Raw genomic sequence first — 21,656 nt, 5'->3', positions numbered from 1 at the left:
CTTGCTCCCTAGAGCTTGGCGAGATTGGCATGAAAACAATGACATTTTATAGGGGAGATGATTTCCTAGTGGGGATGTCTGTTTCTGTGCATGGTCTGAAATGTCCCTGGGGTGCTGTGGCTGTGTGAATCTGCCAGGGAGCTCTCCTCACCCCAGAGCGGCCGAACCCTGCTGTGTGCTGCCTTCCCACCGCAGCCATACCTTTGGCCCCAGCTGTGGGGCTCGGCACTGGTGTGTTTTTCATAAAGGCTCTTAATCACATACAGGATGTTTCTGTTTGTTCAAGCAATGAAATCACACAAACAACCCACCCCCAGTTTGGCTTTCGCAGAGCATCAGCTGCTCGACCCAAGTCCTCAGCAGAGCCGGAGCAATCCTCCCCTCTCCTCCTCCAGCTCTCGACCCAGCAGTGCGGCAAGAGCATGCCTTTCATGTTGTGGACATGCCCTGGAAAGCTGCCCAGCACTGGGGATGGGATTAGATTAGGGTTGGGAGCTGGGGCTGACTCATTGCTGGGGCTTGTGCTTGGCCGAGCCAGAGCCAGTGACAGCGTCTCGCGGGAGCTGGGAGACTGGGAGACCTCGAGCTGGGGCCAGCCCTGAATTCTGGGGGTTGGGTTGGAGGCAGACTCCCTGCAAGCTCCAGTGCCCCCTCAGACCCTCTCCTAAGAGAAGCACGGTTGTTTTTTGGAGAGGTGGGAGATGGGTTGCAGGCGTCATCTTGCTCCTGGGCGCTGGGATTGTGTGTTTTTGCATTACCCCAAGCACTCGGTCCCAGATGGGGACATTGCAAACCTGCCACTGCGTTGTCGTCTTTCGCTTTGGGCTTTGTCCTTCCTGGTATTGAGCAGAAGGAGAACAGGAATGTGTCAGGATGGATTGAAATAAAAAAAACCACCCTGACTTTTCTCACTCCTGTTGCGTGCATTGGTCCCATGGCTGCCGTTTCCATGGCAAAGCAGTGGGCCCGTAACCCAGCCCGCCCCGTGCTCCTCGTAGTTTGGAGGAGCAAAAATCCTCGGAGACGACAAGAATAATTTAATGAGCCATTAACAAGAGTGGGGGAAAACACCGGAGGAGCTGGATCAGGGTCGGGGTGGGGGTGCAGGGAGGCAGGGCTGGCTTTTGGCAGGGAGCGGGTCACGTTGGCAGCCTGCTCGCCTCGCCTTCGATGTGTTGTGAAGTTTTGGAGGTTGCTTGAAAAGTGTCTGGGGAGCGGTGGCGAGCCAAGCGGGCCGCGGGCCAGCTCGCAGCTAAACATGTTGTTGTGTAAAATTGCAGTCAATTAATTTAAGACCTGCCAATTTCAACTGCAAAGCGCTAGGAGGTTCTGTCAAGTTTTCAATGGGATAAAAAGGGGGAAGGGGGGGATTAGTTTTCAGCACTTGGAAGGGCAAATAGTGATCCTCTGCCCAAGCCTGCAAAGCACCTCCTCCTCTCTGCTTTTGCTGGTGGTAAACTCAGCTGCCAGTGGTGTTAAAAGTCCTTCTGGTGTGGTGTCAGGGATGAGATGGCTTAAGAATGACACCTAGAGCCTGATGAGGTGCTGATGACCATTTAAGGGCTTGGGAAGGCACTGGCTGTGGGGGGATGACCCACTCCCCTTTGCCTTTGCAATACTTCTCCTCCATAGCCCTGTGGTGAGCATCCCCTCTCTGGCATCCCCAAGGTGATCTTCTCCAAACTTATCCAGTCTTACAAGACTGCAGATCCTTGGCACGTTGGGCAGTGCACTCTGTTTGAAATAGCAGCGGAGCTGGAAAATGCTCAGGGCAGACCCAAGAGATACCCTGTTGTCCCCTGCATGCAACCCTAGTGGTCAGAGCTGTCACTCATGATGAGTTGCATAGTCTGGGACTCACCATGCAAAAAGACAACCTGCCCTGGAGAGCTGACAGCCAAGTGGGACACAGTGCCTGAACCCCAAAAAGGCTTGTCCCTCCTTTTTATGGTGGCAGTGATGTGGTGCTGCTCTGCAGAGACCCCCTCTTGGCGTCCCTGGTAAGGGGACTCTGGCTGGAAACTGGGCTGGTGTTTTGCTCTGGTTACAGCAACCTTCATTGGAAACGTGTTTCCTGGGTTCTGGAGAGCATGTGTTTGTATGTGCATCTGCAAACTGTCTTTTTCTTGGCTTTTTTTTCCTTTTCTTGTTATTTTTTTCTTGTTTTACAGCTTAGTGAAACTTCTGAGAAAGTGCAGCTCTGCTGTGAGTAAGAGTCATGAGACTGGTGGGGCGAGTCAGCTTCAGCTGTTCCCCTTGGGCTGCCGAGGGCTGAGCTCCTTCTTGGGGCTGCTTGAGCTGGACACTTGTGCCTCTCTGGCCATGCCTCAGCTCTTCCCTCTCCTTAACCCAGCTTGCTTTTCCATCTCTAAAAACAGTGTAGCCTAGATTTACACGTGTCTCTGTGTGTGTATGTGTGTGTGTGTGTGTGTGTCCTTTCTATGGTCTCATCTCTGGGCTTTTGCTGTCACCTCTACCATCACGGCTCTGTGTCCTCAGGACACCCTCTCCAACCACTGTTGCTTTCTATTTTGTCACCAAAGGGTGCAAATCTGCATCTCCCAGATTCCTGGGGCTCTGAATCAGCTGTGTATCCCGCCATGTCCAGGGGTTTGTGCTTATGTGTGCAAGGGCTTTGCTCAGCGCCTGTGTGTGTGTGATGGAGCTGCTGCATGTCCCTGCAGGGCTACAGACTGGCTGCTCCTTGTTGCTGGCAGGAGAAGGGATTTGGAGGCAGGTCCCTCTAGAGCCAGGCTCTGCCGCGTAGGCACTGCTGTCTGCGGACTTCCCCAGAATATATTAAGCGTAATTTCCTCCTGCTTTGCAGGAAGCTTGTTAATATTTCACTGGGGCATGGGGGCAGCCTGCAAAGCCCGCGCTTCAAAGGAGGGCAGCTTTCAGCAGCTCTGGGATTAGCTTTTGGTGTTTCCAGCTCCTGCTATAACTCGTTTTGTGGTTTCGAAAATAGGTAAAAAAAAATAGCAACCACCCAGCAGTGGAAAAAGCCCAGGCAAAGCTCACCTTTGCATGTTCCTGCCTTGCTGAGCTGGGTTGTGGCTCTACTGTCTGCTCCACTCTACTCTTCCTGCACTGGCATTTGGGGAAAAAATTGTAAATTCACTATAGTTAAGGGAAAAGGACTGTCTGGATGCTTTGTGAGCCTACTTGGGTTTGAAATGGCTGGAAGGGGTGCAGTGCAGCCTGGCTGTGCCCTACTGCTGACAGCATGGCACTTAGGCAGGGCTTGCAGGTGGGCTGAGAAGGGTTTCCCTTCCCAGAGAGGAGCTTTTTGGGAATGACTTTTGGGGAATTACTTTTGCCTGGTCCTGGACTCCACAAATCGGAGCAGGATTGGCCCTCCAGGAGCAATAACAGAAGAATTACTGCATTGCATGGGCGTCTTTATGTGTTTTTTAAACTGTGCCTCCTAATTATAAATAATGGCTGTGATATGAGATATGATTATGATGGATGGTGATTCTGTATTCCGTGTGCATTAGCAGCTTTAACCTTGCCGGGGTAATTATGTCTCATTTCAAATTCTGATACTATTTATTTGAGGTAGGGGACTGGGAATTTAATTTTTACTGCTTTGTCTTTTAGTATTATTATTATTTGAAAAGGATACCTTTGCAAAATTGTTTTTTAATCATTCCCTCCAGTTGGCAGCACCAGTTCATTAATATTTTCAGTGCCCATGTGGGGCTGTTTTGCAAATGTTTGTAAAGGTAGATGTTTTGGGGGAATGTGAAACTGAGGGCTGACGTACAGGAAAGGAGCTTTTCCTTCAAGATGCTGGTGTGCACCCCGCTGGCTTCAGTCTTTGCAAGGCAGTTACCTTTGGCCTTTGGCACTGGATGCTGCTGCTGCTGCTGACCCATGTGCCTCTGCCATCCTGGACTCCCTCCTTGCACAAGGTCTCTGGAGGTTCAGGAAGGGCTGAACCATCGTCTTGCCCACCCCTCTCACTGTCTTTGATGGCACATTTAATTAAAAACCACATCAACCCAAAGATTGTGCACGTGGTCCTTAATCAGTTTGAAGTCTCTGTGAGAATAAAGTAATTATACTACTCGTTTGGTTACAGTAATTAAAACTTTAATTAACGTCATTTCCCACCCCTTGGCCTCTCTTTACAGATACTCAGGCATGTGATGGGTGCCTGCCAGGGTTGCATTTCAGGATAAAGCTCCTTATCTAGGGACTGTGTGCCTGTCCCATCTCTACTCCCTCCAGCACTGGACCAGTGACCCTTGCCCGGCATTCTCCAGGCTGCTCAGTGCCATGTGGGAGCAGCTCCTTGGCTATGGTGCTGGCAAGTCCTGGTGGGTAGCAGCTCCACTTGAGATCCCCTGGAAGCAGTGGAAATGGTGGGAAGGGTGGTAGGTGTTCCTTAAAGATCTTCTGAGAACTTGGTTTTGAATGTGGCATGTGGTCTGGTCTTAGCAAGAGCTGGGCTTTCAGAGAGCAGCCTTGCATTCCCAGGAGTAATTCATTAAGGAGTTAGTTGGGATTTTAATTTTCCATTGCATGGACCTGCAAGAACTGAGATCATAAGGATTTATTGCTGAGTGCTATCACACCTGGAAAGCTCAGGGTAGGGTTCAGCCTCCCTGCGCCCTAGTTTATACCTCTGGGTGAGCCCTGCCATCAGTGATGGGCTCAGTGTTGGCCAGTGGGACCCTGTGCTCCCCGACAGCCTTCAGAAGGGATTGCTGCTTGCAGAAGGGATTGCTGCCTGTGGAAGCGGGGCAGGGAGTTCTGCATCGGTGCCAAAGGAAATCCATGCTGTGTAAAACCTGAGCTCTTAAATATCTTGAGCAGCATCCTCAGGGAAAGCAATCTCTGTATTTAAATCTTCTCAATCTCTCCTTCGAAATTGCTCCAGTGTGCAGACTGAAAAGCCTAATTTCCATCCTGGTTTTGAACAGAGAATCCACTGCAGAGAAGTGGTTTTCTTCACTCTGAGTTCTGCATGGAGGGGAGTCACGGCCCCATAGCTTTCCGCTGGCTTTGTGAAGACATGGCTGTAGTGTAACCAGGGATGTGGCTTTCCAGGTTGGAAATGGTGTAGGAGGACCAGGTTTAGGATGTGGGAATGAAACCTTAAAATATGAATGAAAGGGTATTTAGCAAGCACATCGAGAGCTCAAGGCGGAGTGAGTGAGAGGGCCTAAGTCAATTGGAAGCAAAATATTTGCAGGCACTCTGGTGTGCTCAGCGTGAAGCCAAACTCAGCTGGCTGTTATCGTAGGTATCACTGGCCATGGAATGTTGGAGGATTTCTTCTCTAATCTTGAAAGTGCTTGTGTTTAGAGCAAGGACTGTTTCATGAGGAAAGGTGGAACCTGGAGTTTTGATCATGGCATGTCCATAGTGGAGCTGTTGATCTAAAGAAGTAAAAAAAAAAAGGAAAGGAAAGAAAGGTATGACTAACTTTCTACCTTCTCCTGATGTCATAGGTTACATTCCCATGAAGTACATCGTGTGATGTATGATCTTGTCATTGAATCTGTAAGAAATTCTGGCTGCCCGGTCCCGCTGATTGTTGGGTGTTATTATTTAATGTCGCTGTGCCCTGCATATTTAGACCCTGCTCATTTATTGCTTATCAGCTTCTCCTGGGCAGTCTGGTGTGATTTGACCCTGTAGACAAAACAGTAGAAGAGCCCAGTGCTGCAGTAACAAGAGGCCTGATTGGTAGAAAGGGATTAAAGCTGGTGTCAAACAGGTGAAGCCGAATCCCCTTTGTGCAGTCAGTGTTGCCCTTCTCCCTGGGTGGAGATGAAAGGGCAGTGAATTTCGTTCCTGTTATACCCCTCTTGCTGCAATATGTTGCTGCAGCAAATGGGTTTTGGCTCTCATGCTGTGGAAATAGTAACTGGTGCACTTATGTGGCTGGAGCTGAATGAGTGGGGAGCTGCTGAGGTGGGGATGCAGGAGGCACTGGATCTGATGGCACAAGCCATGATGCCCTGCACTGGCAGCCTCCCTGAAACAGGGGCTTGGCTGGTGCTGAATCTGAGTGTGGGGCTGCTGGGGCGGACACTGGGGTGGGCGGGGACCTGATCAGGGAGAGTACCCTGAAACAGTTTCCCCCTTAGGGTATGTCCCTCCACAGCCCTCCTCTATGTTGGCTTTTCTTGCCACTGGCTCCTCTGTTTGCAAGACCGACAGCCCCTGCCTAATCCTCAGGCAGCTCCTCTCTCACTGCTGTGTTGTTTAGGGACCAGGGAGGAAACAGCTATTTTCCTGGAGCCAAGAGGGGAGGAAGGATCCAGCTGATCTCCAGCTGTGCTGCAGCCCTGGGAGCTCACACTTCCTCCCTGCTGTGTCCCTGGTGACGCCCTGATACCTCCTCCCTGCCTTTTTCCCCTGTAACGGGGAGGGTCCCTATCACTGCTGACAGGCAGCAAGGCTTTGAGCCCCTGGCCATGGCTCCATGTCCCCAGTAGCCAGAAGTGTGAGGGTGGTGGGACAAGCCTTTGGCATTCATGTTGGGGCTATTTTGGTCTGGTTGCATGGGCAAGAATCTTAGTGAGGCTCAGGAAAGAGGATTTATGCTGCCCTGTAGGGCTGAGCAGCATCATTAAGAGGTAAATAAGTGATGCTTGGGATTTGCAGAAGAAATATCAACTTCCAAGCTGTGGAGAGGCTAGGGATGGCAGCTCTGGGTCTGCACTGCTTGCTGGATGGGGTGATGGGCTGCGTGTCAGGGGAACCAGTAGCCAAGGGTTCAGGCTGGTCCCCATGGGACAGAACGATGTGATCTCCTTGGTGGAGCCAGTGCCTTGGCAGTGGAGAAGATGGCTTTTGTCTTGAAAACTCAGTATTGAGTCCTTCAGGTGAGAGCTGCTTTCCCAGGGCCTTCTCTGGTTTAGATATTAACTCGCCCCAGGCTGGTCACGTGCAGTCTGAGTCCTGTGGGAGCCTGGAGAGTGACACATTACCCTGGCTTCATTCATGCCATTCATGCCTGGGGCCTGCTGGGACACTTGGGATGCCTACAGTAATTAATGAACGAGGGAAAAAATAATCTGGTATTTCTGTGATGTGCTTTGCCCTTCACTGCTATCACCCAGGGCGTTATTTTTACATAAAGAGGAACGGTGGGATGCAGTGAGAAGATCCCCATTGCATTTTGCTCTGCTTTTTCTGCCCTTGTGTTCTGTTTTGCAAGGCTAAAATTCCTTGCCTGTCCATTACAGGGCTTTCCTATCTCCACAGCTCTGTCCTTTCTTCTCAAGGCTTGAGAAAAACAGCAGGACCCTCTTGCCTGCCTGTGTTCCTCTCCCTCAAGTGGGACATTTCTGTGATGGGATGGGGTGCTGGGATTTCACTGGACATTTGTGCTGGAATGGGCACAGTCAGGTGCAGGCCCTGTGCTGCTGAAGGAGCAGTGTTGAGGTGCTCTGTCGCTCCCACCCCAAGGAACTGATGTCCTGGCAGTTCCTGTGCTGCTCCCAGGGACACCCTGGAACTCCAGTCGGTTCTCTTTAGCCTTGGAGGTAAAGTCCTTCCGTTGCATGCAGAGTGTGCAGCGTCAGTGGCTCTGTGCACGCTCTGTGCAGAGGTTAAGTTGCATCACTGTCGCTTGGCTGACAGTCAGCAAAGACCAAGGACTGCCACCCTGCCGGGCCATGGCATCACATGGAGGGGTCCCTGGGGTCCCCTGTCCTCTGCCTGCCCTCCCTGTGCCACTCAGCAACTGCCAGCACCTCCCGCCCGGTTCCCGCAGCCCCCGGGGCAGCGGCTGCCCATTGATTTGCTTCTCGGGTCCCCCTCTGACTGCCTCAGCCCTGAGCGATGCTGATTGGGAAATAATTGCAATAATAATAGAGATATTTTGCTCCTGAGTGACTAGACGATATGAACTGGGCTCTGAGCCAAGAGGGTTTTGAAGGGCAAAGCTGAGAAATCAATGGCTCGAGACTGCTGGAGCAGCCGTGGGGCTGGGGGGGCTGGGATCTGGGGCTTTACTGGGGAGAGAAGTGGGGCAAACGCCTTAACCCATCTCACCTCGTGTGGCTCCCAGGGAGTAGGGTGACTTTAATTCCTCCCACCACTTTGTTATATCCATCAGTTCCTTCTGCACCTGTGTTTGACTCCATCAAAGGCGCTCCTCCTATGCAGTACCCTGGCACTCGCTCCCTCTTTCCAGCAGTTCAGTTTTGGTACAAAAGGATGGACAGGATTTTTCTGACAGCATCTTAATTCTGTCAGAATTGCTGAAACAGGGTATTGGGCTGTACTTCCTGTCCTGCTGATGGAGCAATGGTGGCAGACCTGGTGAGGAGGGATTTTGGGAAGGTTTGTAGACGGCGGGTGAAGAGCTGGTCAGTCCTGTGCTGTGCCATGCCGTGCTGTGTGGGCTGGTGCTGGTTTGGCTGGCTCTGCTGAGCCCACTTGGCTTAGGGAAGCATCACTCGTGGGTGGCTGAACAAGAGGAAAAGATGGAAATGAGTTTAAATGAAAGAAAAAGGTGGTTGAGGAGTTTTGGGGAAGGTGATGCTGTTTTTTGGGGGCCTGCTGAGCAGGGTTACCCCACTGCCTCCCTCTCTCTTCTCTTTCCTAAGGCAAACCCCAGCACCTTCACCCAATTCCCACCCCACCTGCCTGGAAAGATGCAGTGAGTGCATCTGTCCTCAGCCCACGTGGTCAAGCTCAGGATACTGCCTGGGGATGGCACACCAGCAGTGATGTGTGCTTTGAAACCGTCTGTGAACCAGTGTCACATCTGCCAGGGTTGGCTGGCATTTGTTGCTGTTATGAGCATTGATTTAAATTAAATATCTCCTTGTTTTTTGCTTTATTATACCGATATGATTAAAGTCCCAATATTCTCTGACTCCGGGCAGTGTCGGGCCCAGGACAAAAGCCTTGCTTGTATTCATCTTTACCAACTGAATGGGTTTCACTGAATGCAACCGGGGCAGCTCATCTTGCTCATTGGCAGGTTAGTGATGAGGCAGGAGCATCCCAGCCCCGTGTGAGGGGCCAGTGAAACCTTCTCCTGCCGGGAGAGGAGGCCAGGAGGACAGGACCTGGCTCTGCTGGGTTTGAGCAGCGAGCAGCTGCCTGCCTGTCTGGTAGGAGGCATGTGTCTGATCCTGGTACATTCCTGCACAGGCAGCTGGTGGGGTAGCAGAGAGAGTGGCCAACCAGCCAGCTGGGGGGAACAGGGGTGCTGGCTGCCAGCCTGCCCTGCATAGCTGGGATATTTCTGCAAGGCCCATCCTGTTACCAGTTCCAGGAGAGAGTCCTTGTGAGATGCATCCCCAAAGCCCTGCCCATGGCCCTGCTACCAGCTGCCTTACTCTTCCTCTGGGTGCCTGGCTCCTGCCCTGTGGCACAGAGCAGCTGTAGGGTGAGCCCTGGTAAAGCATGGTGCAGGCAATCCTGGTGATGATTTCTTTGTTATCTGAGAAAAACTGGAGGTGAATCCTTATCCCCCTGGACACTGAAGTTTGGTAACGATACAGTGGGAAGGAGCAGGAGCCACTGCCTTCTCCTGCCTGCTTTTGACCCCTGGCATGCCAGTGCCCTCCTCTCCAACAGTACCCAGCTCCCTCTCCCCACCGGCTGTGCCCACAGGACAGATGATGCCATGGCCCTGCAGCTGCTCCTGGCCCTGCCTGTTGCTGCACCTTCCTCAGTGTGGGGGAAAAGAGGAGTGTGTGTCCCCCCAGAGCAGCTGATCCAGGAATTTCATTTAAACCCCTTGCCTTCTTTGGAAACCGGAGAGGCACGTGTGGGTGGCAGCTGCTGGTCCTGGGGGAATGGCTGGCAGGGGAAGGCACGTGGAGGGACAGCTGGTGTCCCTATCCCTACATTGCTTGGGGTGAACCCAGGCTGTGTGCCAGGAGGGGCTGTGCAGGCTGACACTTTAGGGGAGTCACTTTCTCCACCAGCCCCACTGGCTGGACACGAGTGATACCTTTTCCAGCTGTAGGCTTGTCAGCGTGGTGCTGTGTGACACTACGTGGCAGCTGTCACCTCTGCCTGGGCCCTCTGTTGCCTCTTGGAGGTGACCCCATGGTTTGGAGGGTGAGCTCTGCCAGGACCTGCTCTTCTTCTGGTTACATTTGCCCTATGCCTTTTGGGTGGATGGTGCCAAAATCAAAGCAGAATGTTGAGGGCATTAGCATGGCCCCACTCTCATGGAGAGGGGATGCACACTCACTGATTTGGGTGTGGGAGCCTGGGACTTAGGTGGTGCCTCAGCTGTGAGCAGCAGTGGCATGGGGAGGGGAAGGTTTCAATTCTGGGGCTGGACTCTGCCCTCCACCCATGTCAAAGCTTTTTCCTCCTCCCAACTCAGGGATGTGCTGTGGAGCTGGACAAAAGTGGGACAGGGACCTCGTTCCAGCATCCTTTCCTCACAGCCTTGTCCTGTCCCTGCCTGCTCAATCTCTGTCCCCAGTGGACATCCCTGGGGCTGGGGAACTCTCTGCTTTCCCCAGTGCGTGTTGAGAGGGAAGAGGGGAGGCTTTGAAATGCACTCCCGTAAATAAGCCTTTCTTTCACGCTGCCCGTCGGCACCGTGCGAGCCCCGTGGAACTGGAAAGGGTCCCCGTGAAAAGGCTGCCGAGTGTGTTTCAGGCAGATAAGTCCCTGCCTTTGAAGTGTGGCAGGCGGGCAAAAGCGCCCTCCTCTTGTAGCTGCTGCCAGCCGCTGCGAATTAATCACAGCCCTGCACAGATAAGAGTACAAAGCCTGGCTGAGCACTTCTCCTGCCCAGAGGAGGGGTCTGCGGGGGACTGCCTGGGACTCAGGATGGGGGCTTGAGAGCCTGGAGGTGAGGAGATGTTACACGGGGGTGGGAGAGCCTGTGGCTGCGAGGCCGTGAAGAGCCCCCTCTTCCTGGTGGTGGACTTAGGAGGTGTCCCCTGTGGTGAGAGGAGGTCTCTTGTGGACCTTCTCTGTGCCTCCAAGCACGTGGTTTTGGTCCTGCAGGGAGCCAGTGGCCCACCCCAGCAACTCCCAGACCCCAGCCAGATGTCTGCTGGCACATGTGAAATCCAAAAGCAGCCTTGGCATGTCTGCAGCTGCCTTCCCTCTCCGGCTGTGTGCTTTCTCCCTCTCCACCTGGTGTCCCTGGCCCAGGGTGAGCTGTAAAGCCCTGTCATCCACTGCCGTCCTCCTCTGGACCCGCTGCCAGTGCTGGCTGGCTGCCAGGTCATGGCTGCTGCCTGTCTTTCCAAAAATGGGCCCTGGGGAGGTGTTCCTCTCCGCCTTGTGCCCGTTGCTGGTGGCCATAAGGATGTTGGGAGGTTTGCCCCATGGCAGTTTGGACAGTGATTATGCCAGTAGGGAGGTGCCTCCTTGCCTGGACAAGCCTCAAGGGTGTCTTTCCCAGGGGAGAAGCATCCTGCAGTGGAAGGAGCTGTTTTTTTAGCGAGGCGAGTGCTCTCTTCCTCCTAAACTTTGTATGGGATGGCAACTCCTTTCTCCAGCCCAGAAAAGACCATGTCCAGGAACCTTCTCCATATCTCCTGGTAGAGGACTTTGCATCTGCCCAGCTGGGGCGTGCTGTGCATGGTCACTCATTACACTGGGGTCCCTGGGGGTTGGGGTGTTGCAGCCCATCCTTTCCCTCATCCTTCCTTTGCCAGGGTTCTCAGCTTATGGGGGTCCAGGTCCTAATCCTTCCCTCTTCAGTTATGCTGGGTGCTCACCCTGTGGGGTGGACTCTGTGCTTTGGCAAGGAAGGTGTGCACGTGGGTTTCTGGCAGAGCAGCCCCTGGACTTGCTTTGAGATGAATCACCCGAGCAGGGAGTTTATAATTTCATGCCTCTGGTCTTCTCCATATACTTGCCAAGGCAGCAGCCCCACAGACCCTCGCCCCTGCTCCTCTACCTTGGTTCAGCCCTGGGATTCAGCTGCCCCCTGGGGCTCCTGCAGCCCCTGGCAGGAGGCAGCACTGCCGAGCTGCTGCCTGAAGCCAGCCCGAGGCAGGCAGGAGCGAGGGCAGGAATCCTGAGCGAGAAATTAGTGTGAGTAATTATTAGTATTGGGTAATTATATCAGCGTCAGGATGAGGAGAAAGGTTAATATGTTTATTTATTTATTTATTTATGGTAAATGTCTTTTCCCCCCAGTGGGAAGGCAGGCAGGGTGGGCAGGAAGGAGTGTGTTTCCGAGGGGGGCTGCTCTGATTAAATTGCATCCTCTCCTCCTTCCCCTGCCCCCAGCTACCCTGTGGCTGCAGGGAAGGGGAGGAAAGTGGTCCCTCACGGTGTCTGTAGGAGATGGGAGGCACCTTGTGCTGCTCTGCCATGTTATAATCCAAACAGCCCATCCTCTTCCTGCCAGCCAGGATGAGTAAATTCATGCTGGGCTAATCCCGCTGAAAAGGCCCTGACACTTGGGTTCCCACCTCTTATCTGCATGGCATGGCTACTGTGGGCAATTCAGTCCTGCTTGGTGTGGGATAATGCTGGAGTCTGTCGCTGTAGATGGAGTGGCATTCCTCAGGAGTCAGGATTGGGACCAGCACCATTTAACATCTTTGTTGGTGACACGGACAGTGGGATCGAGTGCACCCTCAGCAAGTTTGTTGATGACCTCGAGCTGTGTGTTGTGGTTGATATGTTGGAGGGAAGGAATGCCATCCAGAGGGACCTTGACAGGCCTGAGCGGGGGCCTGTGTGAACCTCATGAAGTTCAACAAGGCCCAAGTGCAAGGTCCTGCACCTGGGTCAGGGCAATCCCAAGCACAAATATAGGCTGGGCAGAGAATGGATCTAGAGCAGCCCTGCAGAGAAGGGCTTCGGGATGTTGGTTGGTTGACAAGATGTCAGTGTGCACTCACAGCCCAGAAAGCCGACTATGTCCTGGGCTGCATCAAAAGCAGAGTGGCCAGCAGATCCAGGCAGGGGATTGTGCCCCTCTGCTTTTGCAAGAGACCCAACCTGCAGTACTGTGTCCAGCTCTTGGGCCCCCAACATAAGAAGTGGTGGAGTGAGTGTTGGAGTGAGTCTGGAGGAGGTCGTGAAGATGCTCAGAGGGCTGGAGCACCTCTGCTATAGAGACAGGCTGAGAGAGTTCGGGTTTTTCACCCAGGAGAAGAGAAGGCTCTGGGGAGATCTTAGAGTACCTTCGTGTCCCTAGAGGGGCTCCAAGAGAGCTGGAGAGGGACTTTTGAGAAGGACGTGGAGTGATAGAACAAGGAGTGATGGCTTTAAACTGAAAGAGGGCAGATTTAGATTAGGTATTAGGAAGAAATTCTTCACTATGGAGGTGGTGAGTCACTGGCACAGGTTGCTCAAGGGAGCTGTGGGGATGCTCCATCCCTGGGAATATTCAAGGCCAGGTTGGATGGGGCTTGGAGGAAGCTGGTATAGTGGAATCAGGGAATTGGAACATGGGGGTTGGAACTAGATGATCTTTAAGCTTCCTTCCACCCAAACCATTCTATGATTTCGTCATACTACGGAGGAGCATCAGGATGCATTTCCTGACCATGAGCTAACTCAGAATCTCCTTCTGTGCCCTGCACTTTGGCAAACCAGAAAACATCTTGATTACCATGTCTTCCAAATTTCATTTTCCTGAATCTCAAACTCACCTACAGAGTATCCTTAGCAGGGGGAGAGGTGCTAGAGAGAAGGGTTCTTGTGTGTGCACGGCCCCCCCGAGCATCCTGATGTGTGTCAGGCTGGGCTTCAGCCCTGTTTGACTACTGAGAGTATTTTTAGGTTCTTCCTGGAGCCTCAAATTAACTGGAAGTGCTTCATGTCTGTTGTTTTTTTAATACATCTCTTTCTCTTTCCCAGCACTGCGCAGTGCAATAATGTAATGGGGAAATTACCCCGCTAGTTAAAAATTACTGCCAGTGCGACATCCAGCCATAGATCTATTTTAGAACCAGGGTAAAACTCTATTGATTATTCTGTGCCGCAACTGCGGCCCATAAAAGGATTGGAAAGGTGTGTTTGTCACATTGCCATAGTGAGGTGGGGAGATGCTGCCTTGCTGGGGAGGGGGGGATATTCCCTGTTACCCTTCCCTGGAGAGCTGGCTTGGACAGGACTTTGTAGGGGAGAAACTGAGAGCTGGGAGGGAGCAACCTGTGAGGAGATGTGGGGAGGCAGGGTTGGGCTCTGGGGGTGATGCTGGGTACTACTGAGCAAGGGACACCGCAGGGCAGGTGTGCCACATGGCCCTGTACTACAGGTGTCAGGGGCTTGACCTCCTCTGATGTTTGGAGTAGGAACAAACATGGACCTGGGCAACAAGATACCCCTGCACAAAGGGCAGGCAGAGGCTTTAGGGGCCTCTGGATTCCCCAGCATACAATGGTACCAAGTGCGGGGGTGATGGGGAGCAGAGTCTGTGCAGGGGTGATAGCAAAGGATGCTGTGAAGTCGGGTGAGTACTAGGACCATTCTGGGTTGTGGTGCAGTCCTGTGCAGGGATGTACAAGGGGTTTTTGGCTGTGCTGTGGGCTCTCAAGAATTAGCCTGGCCCTGCAAGCCCGGTCACCACATCCCTGGGGAGAGGGCGGCCCCTTTGCTCACTGCTATGCAGGACTCATCTCTCTCTGGTTGCTCAGGGGTCTCTTTCTTAATTAAATACATTTGTTTTGTAAAACTGCCTAAAAATAATCCAGGGCTGGTGCATGCAGGAGGCTGGCAGTGAATCAAAGGCGCCGCTCTAATTAAACGGGCCCGGTTTGTTTGTGAGCCGCATACATTTCCATGCTAATCAGCTGCACACCGGGATCCTGCTTTCCCGACCCGTATCCTCCTGATTGGGAACTGTGCAAATGCTGGCAGCAATTTATTGCAGAAGAGGGACGAGGTGGCTGGGATGCTGGAGTGGCTGCTGCGGGGGTGCAAGGCTGTACTGGACCATGGGAGCGGGTGCAATGACCAGGGCAGGGCTGTGGGATACACTTGGGGCGTTCTTTAAAGCAATGGATATGCCCCTCTGCTGTGGGAGGATCCCGAGTCCTGCAGATGGAGGTGCTGGACCAGGTCCCTGTGTGTGCCAGCAGCAGCACGTAGCTGATCTTGGGCAGAGTTTGCGCTGTCTCGCTGGGCACGATGCTTCACTGCCTGCTACTGGGCTTTTTGCAGAATGTGCTGCTGGCATGATTCCCATCCCATCCCATCCCATAGGAGCAGACCAGACCCCCTGAGCCATTTCTCTGGCACTGCCTCCCTTGAGGCTGCCCTCTGCCAGGGGACAGCCCTAATCTGGGAGTATCACAGTTGATGGCATGAGCAGGAAGTATCTGCGGCTCACAGGGGTGGCAATCAGGTTATGTCAAGTAGCAGAGCTGAATGCAGAGCACATACCCCTGTGTGGTGTGTGCCTCCAGCCCCGTGGTGCCTCCTGATGTGGTTATCGCTGGTACAGCCAGGAACTGGTGTACTTAGGAAGAGCTTTAACGTAATTGTGAGCCATAAGGGGATTAAATCCTTCGCTGTGTTCCTGCTCAGGGAACAAAGGCTCTTTCTGAACCTCTATTGACCCCAAACTTCCTTGAGACCCTCTTGACTTCCCCGGTCACGAGCCCAAGTGTTTTCCCTGATGGATGGGGAGATGCAAGCCCTGCCTGTGTGCGCCGCAGCGTCCTGCCTGTGATGTGCAAGCTGCTTTTGGTGCTGCTGTGGCAAAATGAAGTTTGATGTTTTGCTGCAAGGTGGGGGCTCATTTGCTCCGTGCTTCAGGTTGGAGGGGCTTTGGGGCTGAGCAGCAGTGGGGGAGCAGGGGAGCATGTAGAAGGGTGCAGCATGAGAACCAGGGACTGTGGCCTCGCTCCCCGGAGGGAGATGAATGCCATCAGCATGAATGTGATGCAAATGCACCAGACAAACGCAGTAAAGGAAAGAAGACATTGCAGTTTGCTCTTCTGGAAAGGGTCGGGACGTTTGCAGAGCAGATACGACTTTGCCGTGCGGTAGAGGCTGTGGCATGGCCACGCTGGTGTGGGACGGTGGGCAGCATCCCCACAGCATGCCCCTGTGGGGCACGTTCCATATCCCACATCCTGGGTGGGGGCTGAGGTGCCTGTGGGATCATGCTCACTCCTCCTTGCTCTTCCCACAGATCCTGGTGGACTTGCCAGCTGAGAGGAAGCACCAAGCTCTGCAGTACGAGAATGTTGTGGCCCATGAGGGCAGCTCCATCCTGCGAGACCTGGTGCTGAGCCCTGACCGCCAGCACATCTACGCCATGACTGAGAAACAGGTAAGAGCCCCCTCTGCTCTCCTGACTTAGCAGCTCACACTGCAGCTCCAGCCTGCAGTCCTGTGTGCTGGGAAGCCTTTTGGGCAGCTCCCTGATGGGGTCTATCCTTTACTTCCTGGGACTGGGGATGCCTAGAGACCCTCGGACAGCTCCTTCCTGCTCCTGCCTGCAGGGACTGGGGATCCCAGAGACAGCTCCTCCCTGCTCTTCTCTGCAGAAACACTGTCCCAAGGCATTAATTGTTAGCAGCAGCTGCTTGAAATTCCCACGGCCTCTGGGGACGAGGGTTTCCTGACCCTTCCCTTTCTGCAAGGCCATAAACCTCCTCCCTGTTCTGGCCATCTCCTCCTGAGCAAGAGTTTTATAGGCTAGCAGGAGATCCTTGCTCTAAACGACCTTTTCTCCTCTGGAGCAGTTGCTTTTGCATGACAGGGCAGAGGGACACAGGGCTGGTGCAAACCCAGACCCCTGGTGTGCACCCCCTGGTCCCTGCCTCTGCTTGTGCTGAACCAACTGGAGGTACAGACCTAATCTGGATCTGGTGCTGCCATCCTGGCAGCGTGATCTGGGCTCATGATAGGAAGTTTTGGTTGTCTTTGTGGGTATTTGCTTGATTCATGACCTGTGGGAGAGCAGCTGGTGTGGGTTCATCTGCTGGTGGGATGCATTGGAGGGGGTGATGCAGGTTCATGCCACTATGGTGGCACTTTGTGGTGCCAATGGGGACACATGCCATGCCTGGTGGGGTGACACAGGGTGGCTGTGCTGGGACATGGTGTGCCTGTGCCTAGCAGCACCTCAGCTCCTCTGCCCAACCAGAGGTGTGTGCAGAGTGGGACTGTCAGCAGAGCTTGGAGTATAAAAGCCTCCTGGCTGCCAGCCTGGGGGCTTGGGAGGGGGAAGGATGCTGGAGCAGGGACATGGGTTTGTCTAGACAGCCCTGTGGGGACAGCAGAGCCCTTTCCCCATTCTTCCCAGTGTCTGTCTCATGTTTCTGCTCTGCTGCTGGAAGCATGTGGCTCTCCAGATGGGGCAGGAACTGCATTTTGGCTCCTCCATGCCACTGTCCTGGGCTGTGTTTCCATCCCTGGTTGCATGTTTGTCCCAGGGCTGACTCAGCTAAGCCACCCCTCTGCGGGGGAAATGGTGGAGAAGTGGATGCTGAGGGGGTAGTTATTCTGACCTAGACTGGGGGTCTTGACCTGGACTGGGAATCTCCCCCAGGGGCCACCACAGTTGGTGGGAGTGGCACTTGTCTGTGTAATGCCTTTGTCACCACTTGCCTGAAGGAATGCCAGGGACAAACAAAAGGGAACACTACAGATATCCTCATCTGTATGCACCCCAGGGGGACTGGCTGGTTGGCTATCTCAGTCCTATAGACATCACGCTGAGCCTGTGTCCTGCTGGGCTGTGAGGAGGGAGAACACCCTGGGTTTAGCTTTCAGGAGAGAAGTTTGCAAATTTTAATTAACGAGTGAGTCCTGCCCCATGGGAGCAGTGGGGAAACTGAGGCACAAGCGTAGTGAGCACGGGCAGCTGCTCGGTGCTGCCGGCTCCTCACAGCAGGCGAACAGGCAGCTCCCTGCACCCCCTCCCTGTCACCCCTCTTCTCCTCCCCTCTCCTTAATAAAGCCCACTCTCTTCCCTACTATGCTTGGTGTTATCAGAGTGCTGGTGGAAAGTAATTAAATGAACAGTTGTAACAGAGCTCGAAGGGCTTGGAGAATGAGGGGATTTTAATCAAATCTAGAGGAGCAATTAATAAAGAACTGGTAACCCTTTCGGAGCAGGGCTGCAGCAGCTGTGGGGTGCCCGGCCGGCACTGGGAGCCGGTGTGGGGCTGAGCCTGCACAGCCCACTCCCAAACCCTGCAAAGATGCAACGATGAAAGGAGCTTGGTTGGGGTAAAAGCATCTCTGGGGTGGATGTGTTGCCTACAAAAGTGCTGCCTGGGCCTGGGAGAGGAGGGGGCGATGGTGAGGGGCTCAGCCTGCTCCCTGCTCCTGCCTCCTGCTAACGGACCAGGGTGAGTCTGTGCTGGGTCTGTCTGTGGTAGCAAGGTGTGGGCACAGCAGAGAAACACTCAGCCCGTCCCCCTTCACTCTGTGCTGTTCCCTGCAGGTGACGCGTGTGCCGGTGGAGAGCTGTGAGCAGTATGAGAGCTGCGAGCTGTGCCTGGGCTCCCGGGACCCCCACTGTGGCTGGTGTGTCCTCCACAACATGTAAGTACCACAGGATTGTCCCTGGGGCCATGCCATCAACCTACAGTTGGTAAAATGTGTCCATCCTCCATGATGGTCTCCTTGGGGACATCCCCCCCAAACTTTGTCCCCAAAATGTGGAGGGGTGGAGTGGTCCAAGGGGCCTGTCATCCCCTCCTGCAGTGCCCAGGTTGTGCTTACGAGCATCCATGCATGGTGAAGCTGCTGACAGGGCCTACTAATCCTGCCTATGGACTCCTGGGTTCGTCATCCTTGTGCCAGTTGGAAAAACTGAATATAAAACACCCCCAGAAGTCCCATGGGAGAGCAGAACTCCTGTATGGGCCTCGGGCACCCAAGATCCCTACCTGGACATCATCTCTGTGTCGAACAGTCTGTGTGCTGTGGTGTCAGCCCAAAGCCATGCAGGACCCCCTAGGGGATTCTCCTCCTCACCGTTGTGCTTTCATCCCCCTGCAGATGCTCGCGCAAGGACCGGTGCGAGCGGGCGGACGAGCCCCAGCGCTTTGCCTCCGACCTGCGGCAGTGCGTCCAGCTCACCGTGCAGCCCAAGAACATCTCGGTCACCATGTCGGAGGTCCCGGTAAGACACCTCTGCTCACCTCAGACTCCCCCCCAGACACCTCCTGGCCCTCTGGAGGCAGCGGCTGGGGAGATGACAATTAAAAATAACTAATGACTATGTGACAAGCAGGGAGAAAGGGGAAGAGAGGTCTGAGGCAAATAAAACATAGAGAAGTGCAGGGCATTGATGAGGGCTGGCCATTGGCTCCGTATTGATGGAGATAATAAACCAACTGAAGATTATTCAGAAAAGACACAACTGAGCAATAAATATTTCTGCATAATGCAAGCACTACCATGAGAAATGCCATTCGTGGCCAGCGATCTGTCTAGTTCAATAGCCTGTCTCTGACCCTCGCCTGAGGTAGATATTTTGGGATGAGGCTTTGATGCACAACTTGCTGCTCTTTCTCTGGGCAGACAGAAGGGATGATGGACTTAGCTGAAGTATTTTCCAGGCCATTAACACCATGAAGAGAACAAGAAACAGCATATACTAGCAATAAACTGCCAGGTCTGGGTATTCAGCGCTCAGGAATCCTAAAAACGTTGGCCAAGGAGTTCTATGGCCTGTGGATATTTGTAATAATATGACTTTATAATAAATAATAGAATGTTGAAAAAAACCCCAGAAACATAAAAGGTGCTTATTTTTTTTCTCAGATGCAGAAAGGGCGAAATGGTCAGAGATTGTTTAGTTGGACTTTAGATTTAGAAAAACTAAAGAAAAAGAGCAGGTTCAGGATACACCTGAAAAAGATTTAAGGATGGGAATATAATTTATGCCAGTCAATGTGGTTTTATGTCTGACAAACCACATTTTGCTCTTTGATGAATTTATGACTTGAATTAGAAGAGGGACTGCAGGGATGTCATGTCTTCAGGCTCCTACAAGGCATTTGACTCGGTACAACACAACATTCTGATTAAAAATTAGCATTATACAATATTGATAAAGCACGTGTTAAGTGGATTAAGAACTGGCTCCGTGACAGATCTCAAAAACTCCTCATCAGAGGGGAATTGTCACTGGATGGAAACAGTTTGGAAATCACTTCTGCAGGGGTAAATGTTCTTTGGTAATGTGGAGATAAAAACGATATAGCTGCAGATGGGACCTTCTGGAATGATGGCACTGAAGGGTGGAATGAGTGAGAGTTCCTTCAGAGCGGTTGGGTTTGAGTGTGGCTGGTTTAGCAGAGAAGCTGGGGTTTGATATTGCCAAGTCTAAAGTTAAACATGGCTAAAGATGTCCTGGAAAGTGGTGCCGGGGCTGAGCCCTTTCCAGATATCCTGGAAAGTGGTGCTGGGGCTGAGCCCTTGCTGTGCGGCTCTCGGTGCTCCTTGGGTAGAGCTGGGAGCTGGGCAATGTTTTCACTCCTGGGGTAGTTATCTGCCTGCTGATGGCAGGATGCTGCATGGAGGTCTGGGGTGGTTGACATAGGGATGCTGTGCTTGGGCTGGAGTCCAGCTTTCAAAGGGAGAGACTGAAAACCTCCCGTAAACATCATGTAAATGAGTTGAAGGCTGGAGAAAATGCCTTGCAGTGAGAGACTTCCAGAGCTCAATCTGCTTAGCTTATCAAAAAGAAGATTAAGAGGTGACTTGATTACAGAGTATAAGTGCCTTTACAAGGAGCAAATATCAGGGACTAAAGGGCTTTTTAATCTATCAAGGAAAAGCATAACAAGAACTAATAGCTGGAAGCTGTGAAAAATTCAAATTAGAAATAAGGCAAGCGTTTTGTAAAGTGAGAACTGCTGACCCCGGGGATGACTTTGTGAAGGAAGAGGTGGATTCCTCCCCTGCTCGACTCTCCCAGAGTGGGTACCTTTCTGCGAAACACACTTCAGCCTTGACACTGCTCTTGGTCTCTGTAGAGAGGTGAGGTGTAATGGCTTGTGGTATGGCAAGGGCCGAGGATGGAGGCTGTGAGTCATTCCATCTCTTAACCCATTTAAATCCATGCTCCTTTCTTGAGCAGGGAGATACATGGATGAGGCTGTCTTGCAAAAGCCCAGAGGAGGTCTCCCCACCATGTGTGGTGGCAGAGGAGGGATTGCACCCCATGTCTTTTCTGTTTGCTGGACTTACACAAAGAGGAGTTTTTTTGCAAATTTTCTATGTTGATGCTCTTGCCACTCCTCTTCAGCTGGTCCTGCAGGCCTGGAATGTCCCAGACCTCTCGGCAGGAGTCAACTGTTCCTTTGAAGACTTCACTGAATCCGAGAGCCGCATTGAGGATGGGAAGATCTACTGCAGCTCTCCCTCTGCCAAGGATGTCATCCCCATCACCAGGGGCCGCGGTGAGCTTGTGCCCTGGGGTGGGAAAAAGCCTGAGACAAACCTTGTCCCATGTGTTGCCCCACAGGCAGATGTGGAAGAGCACAGTCCTCTGGTGACAGCAATCCCAGTCTTGAGATCTGGACCTGAGCTGGGTTCTCAGGGTGTAGGAGGGTGTAGGTGCTGCTTGTGGCTGGTCATTGGTCTCCTCCAAGCCATGGACACAGCTACTTGGGCACAGCCTATGGCAGGGGAGATGGAACTAGGTGATTCTTAAGGTCCCTTCTAATCCAAACCATTTTATGATTCTACTTGTTGACTACTCCTGGAAACCCTGGCCCCATTTCCACCTGTGGACCATTCCTGGGCAGATGTGCTTGTAG

The 21,656-nt window shown here is 52.9% G+C and overlaps 1 protein-coding gene across 4 annotated transcripts in view; it reads left to right on the top strand.

Annotated features, from left to right (window-relative positions):
* Positions 1–21,656, top strand: part of PLXNA1 (plexin A1) — a 119,915-nt gene that overhangs the window by 34,632 nt on the left and 63,627 nt on the right. For all 4 annotated transcript variants that reach the window (XM_032698821.1, XM_032698818.1, XM_032698819.1 and 1 more), the window contains exons 4-7: positions 16,061–16,201; positions 18,326–18,426; positions 18,886–19,009; positions 21,143–21,296. In XM_032698821.1, the coding sequence (XP_032554712.1) occupies positions 16,061–16,201; positions 18,326–18,426; positions 18,886–19,009; positions 21,143–21,296 (520 nt within the window). The remainder of the gene's footprint in view (positions 1–16,060; positions 16,202–18,325; positions 18,427–18,885; positions 19,010–21,142; positions 21,297–21,656) is intronic.

This window comes from Chiroxiphia lanceolata, chromosome 11 (genome assembly GCF_009829145.1).
Source record: "Chiroxiphia lanceolata isolate bChiLan1 chromosome 11, bChiLan1.pri, whole genome shotgun sequence".
NCBI lineage: Eukaryota > Metazoa > Chordata > Aves > Passeriformes > Pipridae > Chiroxiphia > Chiroxiphia lanceolata.
This window is presented reverse-complemented; position numbering and strand designations above follow the sequence as displayed.